Source organism: Fusarium fujikuroi, chromosome FFUJ_chr05, assembly GCF_900079805.1.
Source record: "Fusarium fujikuroi IMI 58289 draft genome, chromosome FFUJ_chr05".
In the NCBI taxonomy this organism is placed as follows: domain Eukaryota; kingdom Fungi; phylum Ascomycota; class Sordariomycetes; order Hypocreales; family Nectriaceae; genus Fusarium; species Fusarium fujikuroi.
The window spans coordinates 978,243-991,423 of record NC_036626.1 but is presented as its reverse complement, the minus strand read 5'-3'; the positions used below and the strand labels follow the sequence as shown (position 1 = coordinate 991,423).

General features: G+C 49.2%; 2 protein-coding genes across 2 annotated transcripts; both read right to left on the bottom strand.

The window, feature by feature from the left end:
- Window positions 1–918: 918 nt before the first annotated feature.
- FFUJ_07066 (uncharacterized protein) lies at window positions 919–2,577 on the bottom strand (the record flags this gene model as incomplete). The annotated part of the gene is made up of 1 exon (XM_023577277.1): window positions 919–2,577. The coding sequence occupies one exon, from the start codon at window positions 2,575–2,577 to the stop codon at window positions 919–921; it is 1,659 nt and encodes a 552-aa protein (XP_023430372.1).
- An 8,904-nt stretch (window positions 2,578–11,481) lies between these two features.
- On the bottom strand, window positions 11,482–12,396 carry FFUJ_07065 (uncharacterized protein; the record flags this gene model as incomplete). Its single annotated transcript, XM_023577276.1, has 1 exon — window positions 11,482–12,396. The coding sequence occupies one exon, from the start codon at window positions 12,394–12,396 to the stop codon at window positions 11,482–11,484; it is 915 nt and encodes a 304-aa protein (XP_023430371.1).
- Between the last annotated feature and the right edge of the window lie 785 nt (window positions 12,397–13,181).

Genomic DNA, 13,181 nt, shown 5'->3' with positions numbered 1-13,181 from the left:
TCCTAAATTTATAAAGAGTATCCTAAGCTTAGGATAAGTCTGATAAATGTTTAGGTTAAATGTGAGGAGTTTAGATCAGGCTTCCTCAAACATAAATGTATCTCTGTATGAATTGTTTATGCGAGGGACATATGGTTGGTTCTTATATCCTTCACATGACAAATTCATCCTCACAAAGACATGTCATTATATGAACAAACAAATATCAAGTGGCTTTCAAATTGTGATTGTGCCATTGTAAAACTAATCTATGAATATGCCTTTCCCATGCCAGTACACATATCGGCCCATGATAGCATGCCAGGTTTCCTGGCTGCCTGCATAGTATGTACCCCTTGACATGACATGAAAAGAACCAAGTCTCCTGGGACCTGGGCCATGACCAGCAGAGAAAGACAATACGTGGTACCTTAAAGAATGCAAGAAAGCAAATGTCAAATTTGCCGAAACATTGTCCCCGTAGGAACGCCGGCCGTAAATCACATCAGGGGCTGGCTGAATGCCTCACAGAGGTCGCCAGTCCAGACTTTATTCCCCGGTGATGGTTTCTCATCCTCATTGGTATAAAGATTCCTCATCAAACCCCCCCAAATAACCCATTCGTCCATCTAGGCTGAGACAAGATTATCCCCGGGCGATCCCCCCAATGTCGTGACGAAGAAGAAGAAAAGTCTGAAGGAGAGACTGTGAAGTGAATTATAAAACTTCTGTAATGGTAAAATTCGCGGAAATAGATAAGGAAAACGTGTTTCATCCACCCCATGCAGATGGTAACAGGACTCCCAGCGTGATCAGAAAAGACTAAACGACAGCCATCAAAATGCAGTCCGCCAGTCCAAGCAGTCGTGTGAACAGAAAGAAAAAGTCCGGGCGCGTAAATCGTGACAGTGTTAAGGGTTCCGGCCGAGGCGTCACCTTTTAAGCAGCGGGAGTGCTCTTGGTGAGCACCAGTCTAGGTGCCTTACGCTGGCTATCAGCCGAGTCTTGTGCCTTGGCGGCTCGCAGAGCGCCGTTCTTGAACACATTAGCAAAAGAGCTGTTCTCGCTCTCCGTGTTCGAGGCAACACTGTCCACACTGTCCACGCTCTTGCGAGCCTTCTGTCGCGAGCTGGGACGATCAGAGCCAATAGCTCCCCAGCTACCACTAGCAGAAGTGCGCGAGCTAGGGCACTCCATATCACCAGCTAGGCTGCCGGATCCACTGCGGCCGGAATCGGACTCGTTATCGGTGATTGGTGTCGAAGACTCCTCGGCAGTCTCGGAAACGGGGCTCATGCTTCCACAAGAACTACCGGTTCCCTTGCGGCGTTCAAGGCCGGCACGGACAAGATTGTGCACAGCGGAACGACGAGTGCGAGCAGAGAAGTTCTTGCTCCCCTCGTGCTTAGCAGTGGGCTTGGCCTTGAGCTCGTCCAGGGAAGGAGGTCCACGGGGCTGACGGATAGGATGCTCTCCAGCGCGGGCCTGACCAGGTCCGTATCCACCAGTCAGGGGAGTGATTGGGAAAGTGGAAGTCTTGGGTCCAGCAGACTTGGGAGCGTCAGAAGACAAAGAAGCAGCTAGAACACTGTTGACGGGAGCCAAAGATGAGGCCTTCTTGTGTCCACGGCGGAAGGCATTAGCAGAAGGTGGAGGAAGAGGGGCAACCTCGGTGGGGGACTCGTAGCGCTTGGGAGGCGAGTTGCTGCGGAACGAGAAAGGCTGAGACTCAACGGGAGGAGAAACCTGAACAGAGGGTGTGTTCTGTTGGTGGTGGAAGCCACCAAAGCCGGGGGTCGAGGGCTGCTCGTTATAGGGCGAAGTGACCTGAACAGAAGGCTGAGGATCTCCAACAAAATACTGACCAGTCATAGGGTTGTAGTAAATTTGCTGTTGCTGCTGCTGTTGAATTTGCTGCTGAGCCTGTTGCTGGGCTTGCTGCTGTTGGTTGAAAGCAGCCTGGACGTTGAGTTGCAGGTTCTGAAGCTGCTGCTGCTGCTCATATAGAGCAATTTGCTGTTGTGTGAACTGAGAGTTGTTTAGGTTCAGCTGCTGAAATTGCTGAGCAGCTGCCTGGACATTCCTAAGCTGCTGCTGAAGGCGCTGCTGCTGCTGAGCCAGGTACATGTTGGTAGCAAGAAGCTGGGCGTACAGGCCAGGATCGTCATGGTTCTGCTCATCCATAGCAAGCTCAGGGGGCGCCAGAACCTGTTCAACAGTGTACTGCTGGCCTACCATTGAGTTGTAGTTGTTCTGAGTACCGTATTGGGGATAGGCCGTCTTGGGGGCGTTGTAGGCGTTGTCCTGGCCCATGCCATAGGCATTTCCAGCCATGGAGTTCCGGGCATACTGCTGCGTAGGACCGGCGGTCGTGGGAGATTGAGGGCCGAAGGAAGCAGCAGTAGCGGACTTGGGGGCCGTTCTGAGGCCAGCAAGAAGGTGTGAACGGCTGGTGCGAGGGGTGGGAGCACCAGAGTCCTGATCTTTTGTCTGGTTGATGAGATCAACCGAGAGGGGCTTGGGGTTTTGGCCACCGCGACGGGCAGCAAGGCCGCCAGTGGGCATGGAGAGGCCGTTAGCGAAACCGTTGGAAGACATTTTGAGCGAGACCGCCTGCGTCCTTGGCTCAAAGCGGGATTTGCAGATCTAAAGATTCGAGAGATAATAAAAATAGACAGAGAATGTGGTTCGACTAGTTCTTGCGTTGAAGGAAGTAGCCGGTCGGATTAGAAAGTAGCGTTTGTACAAATCAAGGCGAACAAATTAAGCGATGTGGGTATATCGATGAAATCGACCAATGTTGGATTCCGATGAATTGTCGATGCAGAACGTATGCCGAGGAAGCGTCACGAGAAGCCAAAAGAGGCAAATCCAAGAAGCCGGGTGATCGAACAGAACAAAGTTGAGAGAGTCAAAGATTAAATCCAGAGTAGTCGATGGAGTAAACAAGTAAAAATTGATGAATGAAAGGGCAATGCGAATAAGCGATCGATGAAAGGATATCGAAATGTCGAGCGGTAGATCCCTCAGCGAAGAGCCGTTGAAAAGGATCGAGGGAAGCAAGCTTCAACGAGGTTGAGTACTTGCTCAGACCGTGATCAGGTGACAAAAGGGCCTGGAGTGTGGTCGGTTTGAAGTGTATTCACGCTCAAGCGGCGAGTCGGGTGATTAACACACGACCTGAAACGCGAGCACCAGCTGGTTGTTGTCTTTCCAAGACAGTTTCAGCAGACAACGTCCTCCAAACGATGCCTATCCAGATGTGAATAGCCCAGGTATTACCTTCTATCGAAACCTCCTCTTGTGGAATTTTGATAAAAACTTTTTGATGTTTTCGATTATTCTGTGAGTGGAAATTCTGTTCGCAGTCTGATTTCGATGACGGTGTGTCGAGATTAAGCTGTGGTGGTGACGATGTATCCGAATACCGAAGGCGGAATAGGCGATAAGGCAAAGAATTGACGAAAGAATAATACAGAGATTAAAATGTGAGTTTTCAGGTATCAATCACCAGTAGATAGATGCGCCTTCCAGAGCCTCAGGGTTTGGTCTTGTTCCTACAAATTTCCGTTCCGTTCCGTCTCGTCGTTGTGGTTTTTCTTTTTTTCTCTTTGTGATGTGCAAAGCGGGCAAACGGACGGACTGAGAGCGAGAGCGAATGCGTGCGGCAAATTGAGTGGGAATGGAGTTGACTTTGTCTCGCAAACGCGGAAGCGTAAAGCTTGCTATGGGGAATTGCGATGCAGCCGAAGCGACGCGGGAAAGAGGGAGGAGGGAAAGAGGAGAGAGATGGAAATGAAGGAAGGGCGCAAAATAGTAGGCGAAGGGGAGAGGAAGGAAGGAGGAAAAAAGGAAGTAAGTGGTGGAGTTTAAGTCTAATACGGATACTAGAGGAGAGGAAGGAAGGAAGGAGTGGAGATGGAGAGGATGAGCGAGCAGACGAGAAGGCGCGAGTGCCAAATGGAGAACGAGCAAGAGTGGGAAGTGTGGAGACCACAGAAGCCCTTTGCTTGGCGGGCGGGTGTGCTTGGGCGTGCTGGGGAGGAAGGAAGGAACGGAGGCGATACTGTATGCTCACTGTGCGATGACCCGATGAAGCCTGCCACGATACAGTAGATCTTTAGGGGCCTACTGTACTCCCCCGAACCTTCCCACCGCCTTGAGTGATGTTCGTTTCGAAGACTGTGAATGGACAGAAAGCATACAGTGCATCACACCCAGACCAGAGGCTATCTTGGCCAGTGAGAATACGTGCCAGCCCCTTGGGCCAATTTTGGATATTCCCTATTCCATCATTTCTAACCCCCCATCTTCAGAGTCGACACGACGGTAGAAACGCCCGGCAGCAGTCTAAAGGATGCTGTTGGATGGATGGAATGAAAGCTACAAGGCTAAGGCACGTTCACTTAGCGGCCAACGCGCTACTGAGAGCCCAGTTGCTCACTAACAAACCAGGCAAGGGAGGCATGGCCTGTATCGACAGTGCCTGAACACAGTACGAGATCGATCACCTCATTTATGCCTGGGGACATGGATTTCTTCTGATGCTCGCGCACTCGGCTGAGTTTAATCCATGTATGTATTTGGTTTCGGGCACTGACTCACAAAAAAAAGATATATTGATGACGAAGTTGACCCCATCAAACATTCGCTTGACCGCAGCCCAGGGAAGAAGTTAGGGTACGTATGCACACAAAAGCAAGATTTTTTATTAGGATACGAATAGCTAAACGGAGCAGCTCATTTGAAATGCCAAAAGGGAAAGCTTCCACAGCAGGCAAAACCTCCCACCTTCCGGCGGTGGCCAATCGTGGCTCGAAATAACACCTGAATATGCTAACTTGGTCGCGCAGTAGTCTCTGACGAGATAGCGCGTGACAATCCAGTAAGGACCTTAGAAGGACCTCCTTCTGGTGGGTATGGACTGGACAGCTCATCCACAAGGACGCCCCCCTGGAGCTTACATGCAAGTGACAAGGGGTCCTCGAAGGCTCATCATCTCCAATCAGAGGAGGCTGCGGGCGCCGCGACCGACATGAGGCAGCCTCCAAGGGGTAGACAACAGGGGGCACAGTCTCAAGGCTGCGTTTTGGCGTCTGATGCCGCCAATCATACGAGGCCTTTCAGGGGATCGAAGCATCGGATGTGATGGGAGAATGGATCCTTGCCGCTTTTTGTAACGGCCTGATCGGCATCCATTCATTCTTTTCGAGGGCCAGTCTCTTTGAAGCTGTGCCTCTTTGTTGGTTTGATTGTTGCTATATCTGGCTGGCAAGATCAAAGAGATCACGACACGTTGATGAAGGATTCGTGAATTGTCATGGTAGCATACCGACAAGCATGCACGCAAAAAGGTCCGAGTGTCGCTTCTTTTACTCCATAAACGAAACATTATGGGAAGCGAGACATCGGAGATGACAGCAGCAACAGGTTAATATTCAGCACCTTGAGGAATGAACAGAGTCCCGATGAATACAGTCGTCAAGAAGCCAAGAGCGAGCGCCAGACTGATTGCCAGTCGCAATTAAGAATCCCAGTGAGCGACAGGGAAATATCTGGCGCGTTAGAAATTTCTTCGCTGTCAATGTGAGTGTCAACATCAATGTCAAATTGAAACCCTGCTACGGATCGCCCGCAGTGGGCTTCGTCCATGCAAAGCATGTCTACTTGCTTTTGTCGTCATGGCTGGACTCATCCAACAGGGCGGCTGTTGTTTATTATCGTCGCTTTGCTTATAGTAGGGTCTTGTTATTCTTTGACGCCTGGCCTGCCTCAGCTTGCCCAGAGTCTGTATTTGGCAGGCAGTCGTTCTACCGGAGTGACCGTTAGCTCTGCCTTAGCACCGACAGCTGCTGCTCAATTCATCCACACGACCTAACAGCACAGCACAGGGCCCATGGCCACCTATACCTGAATCTTGGGGAACGGACCATCCCGTGTTGCTTGAAAAAGCATAAACATGAGTATCAGTGTTGTAGCACATCCGTTCTCCTTGTTTGGGCTATCAGTTCGGGAGGTTCATGCCCATCGTGGTCAGCATCGCCCGAGGCCCCTTGTCGGCGTCCAACTCGATTCGTATTTTCCCCACGTCTCGAGATGTTTCATTACCGCAGAACTCCTTGTCCATTTCCCATTTCGTTCCATCGTCCTGCCCTACCCTACCCTGTCCGCTTTGGGGGCTAAGTTCGATGCTAGGCCCAGCACTAAGAAGACCCTGGCTCAACGCGACACGTGCCGTGAAAAGATGACGCGCTGCCTATTTCTCAGACGAACCGAGGTGATGGATTTTTTTGTTTATTTGATACTAAATTAGTATCTGCATCTTTAATGGATGCAAGTGGTTGTTGTTGTTATGAATAGCTCAGTGGCTTTCTCCATTGTTTCTTCATTCTGGTCGAGCTGCAGCTTGAGAGACATGGCGCAAGTTTTGGAATGAACTTTGATGTACCACGGACTGGACCCTTGTCTCGAGCCATTGAGAAACGAAACACTACGGCACCGTAGCCACCAAATAAGTCGATGGGACAAGCGAGGATACTGCCTGCAGCCTGTCCAAACGCAGGTACATGCAACCGTACGGACACGCACAAACACACGCCAAGAAACTTTTTGGGTTTGTGTCAGTGTAGGCTAACTTGAACCCTAATGCGATACGTGGTCGTGTTCGTCTCATTCTTATGCAGGGGCTTTGATGATAGGAGACAGCTTGCAAGACGCGATCACGAACAAGATACTCCGTAGCATAACCCAAAAATGAACTAGGTTATTTACCCGCTCCATGTCTTGAGCCTAGCTGGGGTTTACCAGAGGCATACGGAGTAGACATGTCTTGATCTCCCTTATTCTACTCTACGCGGGGAGATACCGAAACCCATCCGTCATTCTTGACTGGCGCCGGAATAGGAATGTGTTGGTTCTGTGCTGATTCAATCGTGTAAGCTGTTGGTTAAACATGCAGCTTCGAGCTATAGGCCACCGTCGGCTCTCTTGGTTCTCTGCATATTTTTGACAAATACCATGCTCTTACTGTGCATCTAGTATGCATATTGGCGCCTGGGCGCAACTAACACTGGCTTCAATTATAATGTTTTCGTCTCCCAGCCCACATCACGAACCATTCATTTATTGCCGCACATGCATCCCTCATCCTCGCGCTTACGTGCAGACCTCCCTCTTCATACAGTACAGCTTTATCAGGTATACAGTCAGCATTTCTTGCAGATCGCGTCTAACAACCAATATCATAACCTCCCAACCGCCCTTTACGCGCTTGCCAACTGCTCAGCACCAATAAATCAGCACCAAGAGACGCAAGACGCACAACATCACAATGTGCAACCGCATGCAGATATGCAGCCATCATGTATTGCTCACGGCGCTTATAAAAGGGGCTTCTGCACTGTTTACATACCGTATTTAGTATTTTAGCGTCAAGTGCGTGTAACCGAAGGTCTAGAGCTTTTGCTTGTTGTGATTTGCCTGTCTGAGACCCTGCAGCCGCCGTCGCGGTTATGCCCGAGTCGTTGAATCGATAGCGTTGAGGCTGTTGAATCAACCCAGTTATTTTCATAATTGGAGGAGCATATTTAATAACAAGGGCAAATTATGCTTTTGGCCGTTGAGATGGTTAAATTACTTCATCGTCTCCTCTGATCTCTTACAAGGTCAGTTGCGGCATCGCAAAGTCAATCTACCTACCCTGCATCACAAGTGCTCTGAGTCTGAAATGTGCCACAACTTGATGGCAAACTTTTGTTGAAAGTCTTTTTGAGTTCAAATTAGCAATAATCTTTCGACTTTGTGACATTAGATGCTTCGCATTGCTCGTACGCCAGCGACTTGCAGTAGTTTATGTCGTAACTGCGCCAGACATAGTTATGCAAGTTCCACGTCCCTGGTAAACTCTGTATAAATTGACACGGAGCCTCACTCGGTAGATCGGATGGACACGCTGTCACTCACTACCTAGTCAAACTTTCGTAGACTGGTACTTCAATCAAACGAAGCGGATACCGGCAGTTCGGTAGAGTTTAGACCAGATCGTCGGGAATGTCTTCAGATGTGAATGAGATGAGTTTCGACTGGGCTTACCGAGGCTGCTCTCGTGGCAGGCCGACAGGCTATCGAGGCCACTTGAAGAAGACATGGCCAAATGAAAGGGATTAACTGTGTTGAAAAGCTCTGAGTCCCTAGAAGGTCATGACTGTTATCATGGGTTGTCGAACTTTTACTTGTCTATGGCCTGTGTGGACGGAGCGTTGATGAGCTTCGACTATCACCTCACCCACATGGCACGGGTCAAGATCCCAATAGAGAGTCGCCCGGCAATTCGCCGCTATCACTGTCCCCGTTTGAACAAAAGAACAATAGCTGTGGTTGTCCTCTTTAGATTGTGATAGACTCTGCAAGTAACCCTGTAATATAAAACCCAACGACCTGATATGTGATACGGGAAGTTGAACCACAACTCTGCGATATTCAGTTCATACAAGACTAGAACCTAAAAGAAAAAGAATCAACTAGATAGAAACTGGTCAGTGTGTTTGTAGGAGTTGTGCCTTGGGTGAATAAGAACCCAACTCACGTTGGCAATTGAAGTCACGAAGTCTCAGCATGTAGCTTACATCTATCGTGAGGCCCCAACTGTCCATTATGGGAAGCGGAATCAATACAACATTGTCTCAAATCGCCGCCAAACCGCCAGATTTTCCTTCGATGTTCTGCAAAGTATGTTCCGGAGCGTTGTTAATTTGGACCTCAGCGGTTCCAACGACTTCAACAACATCTTGAGAAAGATCATAGAGAGTTTTAAGAACATACTACAACACCAATTATTAAAGCAATAGAGTGCTATTCGAACGGAAAACTTGGGGAGAACTGTAAAAGAAAATGTTGAAACGTGTTTTGCTGCATCTGAATCTGAGAACACCAATGCTGCAAGAGGACTTCAGACTAGAATCCTAGTGACTACATTCCGAATTTACAAAGGACGCATAACTAACAATGAGATATTCACTTGGTGAGTGGGATAGTTGAGTAAGTGGCTACCTATAAAGGCTAATATACTCAGGCTTGGCTACCCATGATCTTCACTATTGTGTTGCGTTGCTGAGTTTGAAGAGGCAAGTCCAGCACATTCATATTATTCGGGTCAGAAACATCTCTTTGAGAGACGCAATAAAGTCAAGAGAACAAAGTAACGTAAAGCCTATGTGTACCATCTGGCACAATCTTCATGTGGGGTAATAGCCAGCATCAAACTGGCATAATAGACGGAGAAGGACCTTATTATCCTAAGGATCACTCCAGGATGAGAACCACGTGATGGCTAAATTTCCCTTCGGCATAGAGTTTGTATCTGTACATATAGTACTTACCAGAGTGCAATGACCTTGTCTGGCCACCTCCTCACACTGGCTCGCTTGCTCTTAGATAGCTAACCCCCAGTTCAGCCCTAGGCCGCCAAGCATGACTAGAACCTTGGCGAGATCGACCTTGACCATTTCAAGTTCCATCTTGGACTGGACAATAAACAAGACAAGTAAACCTCGCTCACATAGTATCACACTCTTCAACAATGACGACAAGCCTACAAACAACCTGATAGGAGCTGCACTAGGAACAATACACTGAGTTCCCGATTCGCTGTTCCTGCTCATCACCACGTGGCTTGCTATCAAGGTACTAATCAAGTCATGTCATAAACTCCGTGTCAACTCGGACCAAACGTTGGTCGCCGGAGAGAAATGTATCCTGCAGAACCTCAAAAAGATGCACTACAACGCACACTAAACAGATACACAAGCTGCGATGCGTCTGAACCAATAAGATCCCCTCACAAAACAGGGAAAAGGAACACAAAGCGGCCCTATGTAATGTATACAAGCTGTAAGCTGTCAGTGACACCACAACCATGCTCGACCTCTCACGACGTTCCCCAATGACACTTGCCCTTTCGAATCTGCAAACACCTAAAGCATACGCGTTAGAAGTATCCAAAAGGGGCATCATCTTTCGACCATCCCAGCCGTCCACTTACAAGGCCAGGCCAAATCTGCGACCATGTCAAAAGAGTGTTTCAATATCCCAGGTCCTATAGCATATGCAGATGCACCAAACACGTCATGCGGACATGGTACAAAAGTCCCACAGCCGGGCTTTTGTTATACATCTTTCTATCCTAGACCAAGCTCATCTCTCCCCACAAAAGCCATCAGCAAGGGGGTTAGATAGCCTGTTCTTGTTTCTGACAGATGTTTCTGACAGAACTAACTCCGAAGACTAGGACTTCGATTCAGTTTGGTCGTATCCCGTACCTAGCTCTCACTCCATGTGACAACTCAGTCTCTCAACATCAGCCCTATAAACCCCCTCTTCTCACGAGCACATGTCCTCATTCCCCGTCATCACCCGCTCACCGCACACGACCTTGGAGGTAATTTCCTCTCATCTGACGTGAGATCTCTAACTTCTTCCCAGCCGCCTTTATACTATCCTATCCCGAGCAGAAAGAAGCCACCCCTATTCCTTCAAGAGCTTACCGTGCCAGAGCATCATAGGCCAAGAGAACTCGGCACACATCGCCGATCATGGACGCAGGGTAAGCTTAGGGGCGGGCGGGTAAATCACCTGAATTCGGTGAAAGGTGTATAAGTCGTTGGTTTGATCTTCAGTCCTAGACCTGCATAGGCTGCATGACGCGCGAGTGCTCCCCTCCCGCACGAGGCTTTGCAGCGGCTCTTAGTCTTGGGTGATCTTCTATGTTGTTTCTGCATTTGGTGATCCATTCGGACATCGGGTATCTTCTCTGGGATGCGTCCGAGGCTTAGTCCTACGATAAGCACTTGCAAGGTATGGACTGTGGCAGACTCCTCTGTAAGGCTGACGAGAGCTTCATGGTTCAAATCCCGTGATATGCCCTTGAGGCTGCTTACTTTTACAAGGACTGGAAGACGTGTTCGAATGGCGACCCGAGCAGTCCGAGTCAAAGTCTCCGTCAATTATGGGGCTTTGTTGAGGGCATTCGCGAGTGGCTTTGGGTATAATATCAATGCGGGGCTCTGCATTCAGTCATCATGCTACGATGCCCATGTTCTGGTAGAGGTAGCAAGAATAAGATATTGTCGTTGAAAGAAAACAGGTCATTATATCATCATGAGCCAAGATCTAAACCTCGACATAATAAACTTTATGAAATACATCTTCAGTTCCATGCGCCCTTAGCCTAATAGCCAATAAAGTAGATGAGTACTTTAGGGGGTATATTATACTGAGCAGTGCAAAACAAAGATCCAACCCAAATGCAAAACCGAAAACAAGTAAGACACGAGAAAAGGAAAATTTTGCCCAGAAGCGCAGTTGTTGCACCACGTCCACCTCTAACATAAGTCGTAAACGGTCGTTACACATGGGCCCCTATACCGGACCAAAAGTGTCAATCACGCTTGGTCGGAACAGTCAACTGACAGTAGTACATATGGTCGTTACGAAACTGTCAACCCGTCATCGCATCTCCTCAGGCCGGACTGTTGCTCCGTAGAAACCGCCCCCGTGATTGCCACCGGAGGCCGCACATGCGAGGCAGACTCCGCCGCCATAGACACGCGTATGTCTCGTCCATCCGGCGCCTTCGGAGTCCAGAACACCAATGATCTCGCCCTGGACGCCGATCTCCACGGTTCCTGCGTTGGGTGGGGCCGGTGGAAGCAACGGGCTTGCAGGTGGGTAGGAACTTGGCGAAAAAGTCAGATCGGCAGTATCCGACATCCTTTGGGATGGCTGAGACACGGGAACTCCGATAGGAAGAGTCTTGTTGTAAGAGCGCCGGCGGGTGACCGATGTTGAGGGTGGGTTGTCAGGCAGAACAGCGTTGGCTGTCGACGACATGTAATCGGGGTTAGGCTGACGAATAAAACTGTCCTCGCCTGGTCGTGGGCGGTCATCAAAAGTGAAGACGGCAGTGCTCAGTTCAGGCGGCGTCAGAGGTGGTGCAGGAGGTGGTCGCGACATGACATGCCTGGACATGAGATTGTCTGTACTCTGCCAGTTGGGGTCGATGACCAGTTTCTTGTCTTCTTGCTTGGCGTGCAACATATCCTCAGGGGCCATATCCTCCTGGTTAGCAGGCGGCGTCATAGTCTTCTCATTCATAGCCCAAAAGGGTTGCGACTGAAGCCGTCGAGTATGCGACAACGATGAGATGGGTAGGGTATGCTGATCCAAGCCGCGCATCTGTCGTAACCATAGGTAGAGTCGCAAAACGCAAAAGCGTGCGATGACAGCAACAGCAAAGATTGCGAGGCCAGCTTGAAGAGTCTGAAAGGAGGAAGACGACTTGTTCAAGTAGTTGCTCTGAGTTGACCTTGAGGTGGTGGTGTCAGGTGTAAGTTGTGTTACACCTCGATTAGTTACGGGCATGGTGCGTCGTTTATGTCAGTGATTGATTGATATATTCGCGGAAACTTAATTTTGGCGCCGTCGTTCACTTGGCGGGGCCAAAGGTCACTCTACTTTCTGCGGTCAGACGGTGACTTTCTGGGGGTATGCTTGCCCGTTGCGTTGACAATCCTCGTCTGGGCGGAGTCGACTATGTAGACAAGAAGGCTGGGCTGGGCTGAATAGACAGGGTTGTTGGTGGTCTTGAATCCGGTCGATCCAAGGCTATGCTTCAAACACCCGCGGTTAAGGGCGCTTGGTCAGAAAGAGAAAACGAGTTTTGTTTGGAGAAAAGCGGCGCCTGAGTAAGCCTTGTGTGTCTCCAGACTTTGGTAGTGGCTTGTATCAGATAGATTATCTGGTTGATGACTCGGTCACGAAGTAACTTCCGTCGCAAATCTCAACACTCAGTAGATGCTGGAGCCGATTAGGTCGACTTATACCAGGGGATCGCCGTCAGATTATTTCCCAGCAATGCGAGTATAGTAGATGGCCTCTTGGTCGTCCTTGGATCACCAAAGTGATGCTCGAGTTGTGATTGAATAGACAGGGCGTGGTGAAGCCTGTTATATGAGATGCATATAAGAGAAGTCAAAGGATCAAAGTGCAAAAGCAATATTGGCTATTTGTGTAAGGTTACGTAGCTGGGGGTACTGAGTCTTATATGATGGTTGTTCATGAACTGATGGAAACTCTTGAGTAAGGTCAATGTAGCAAGCCAAGCCAAGAGCATCACTTGATGAACTTCGGGCCCAATGTCGAAGGAT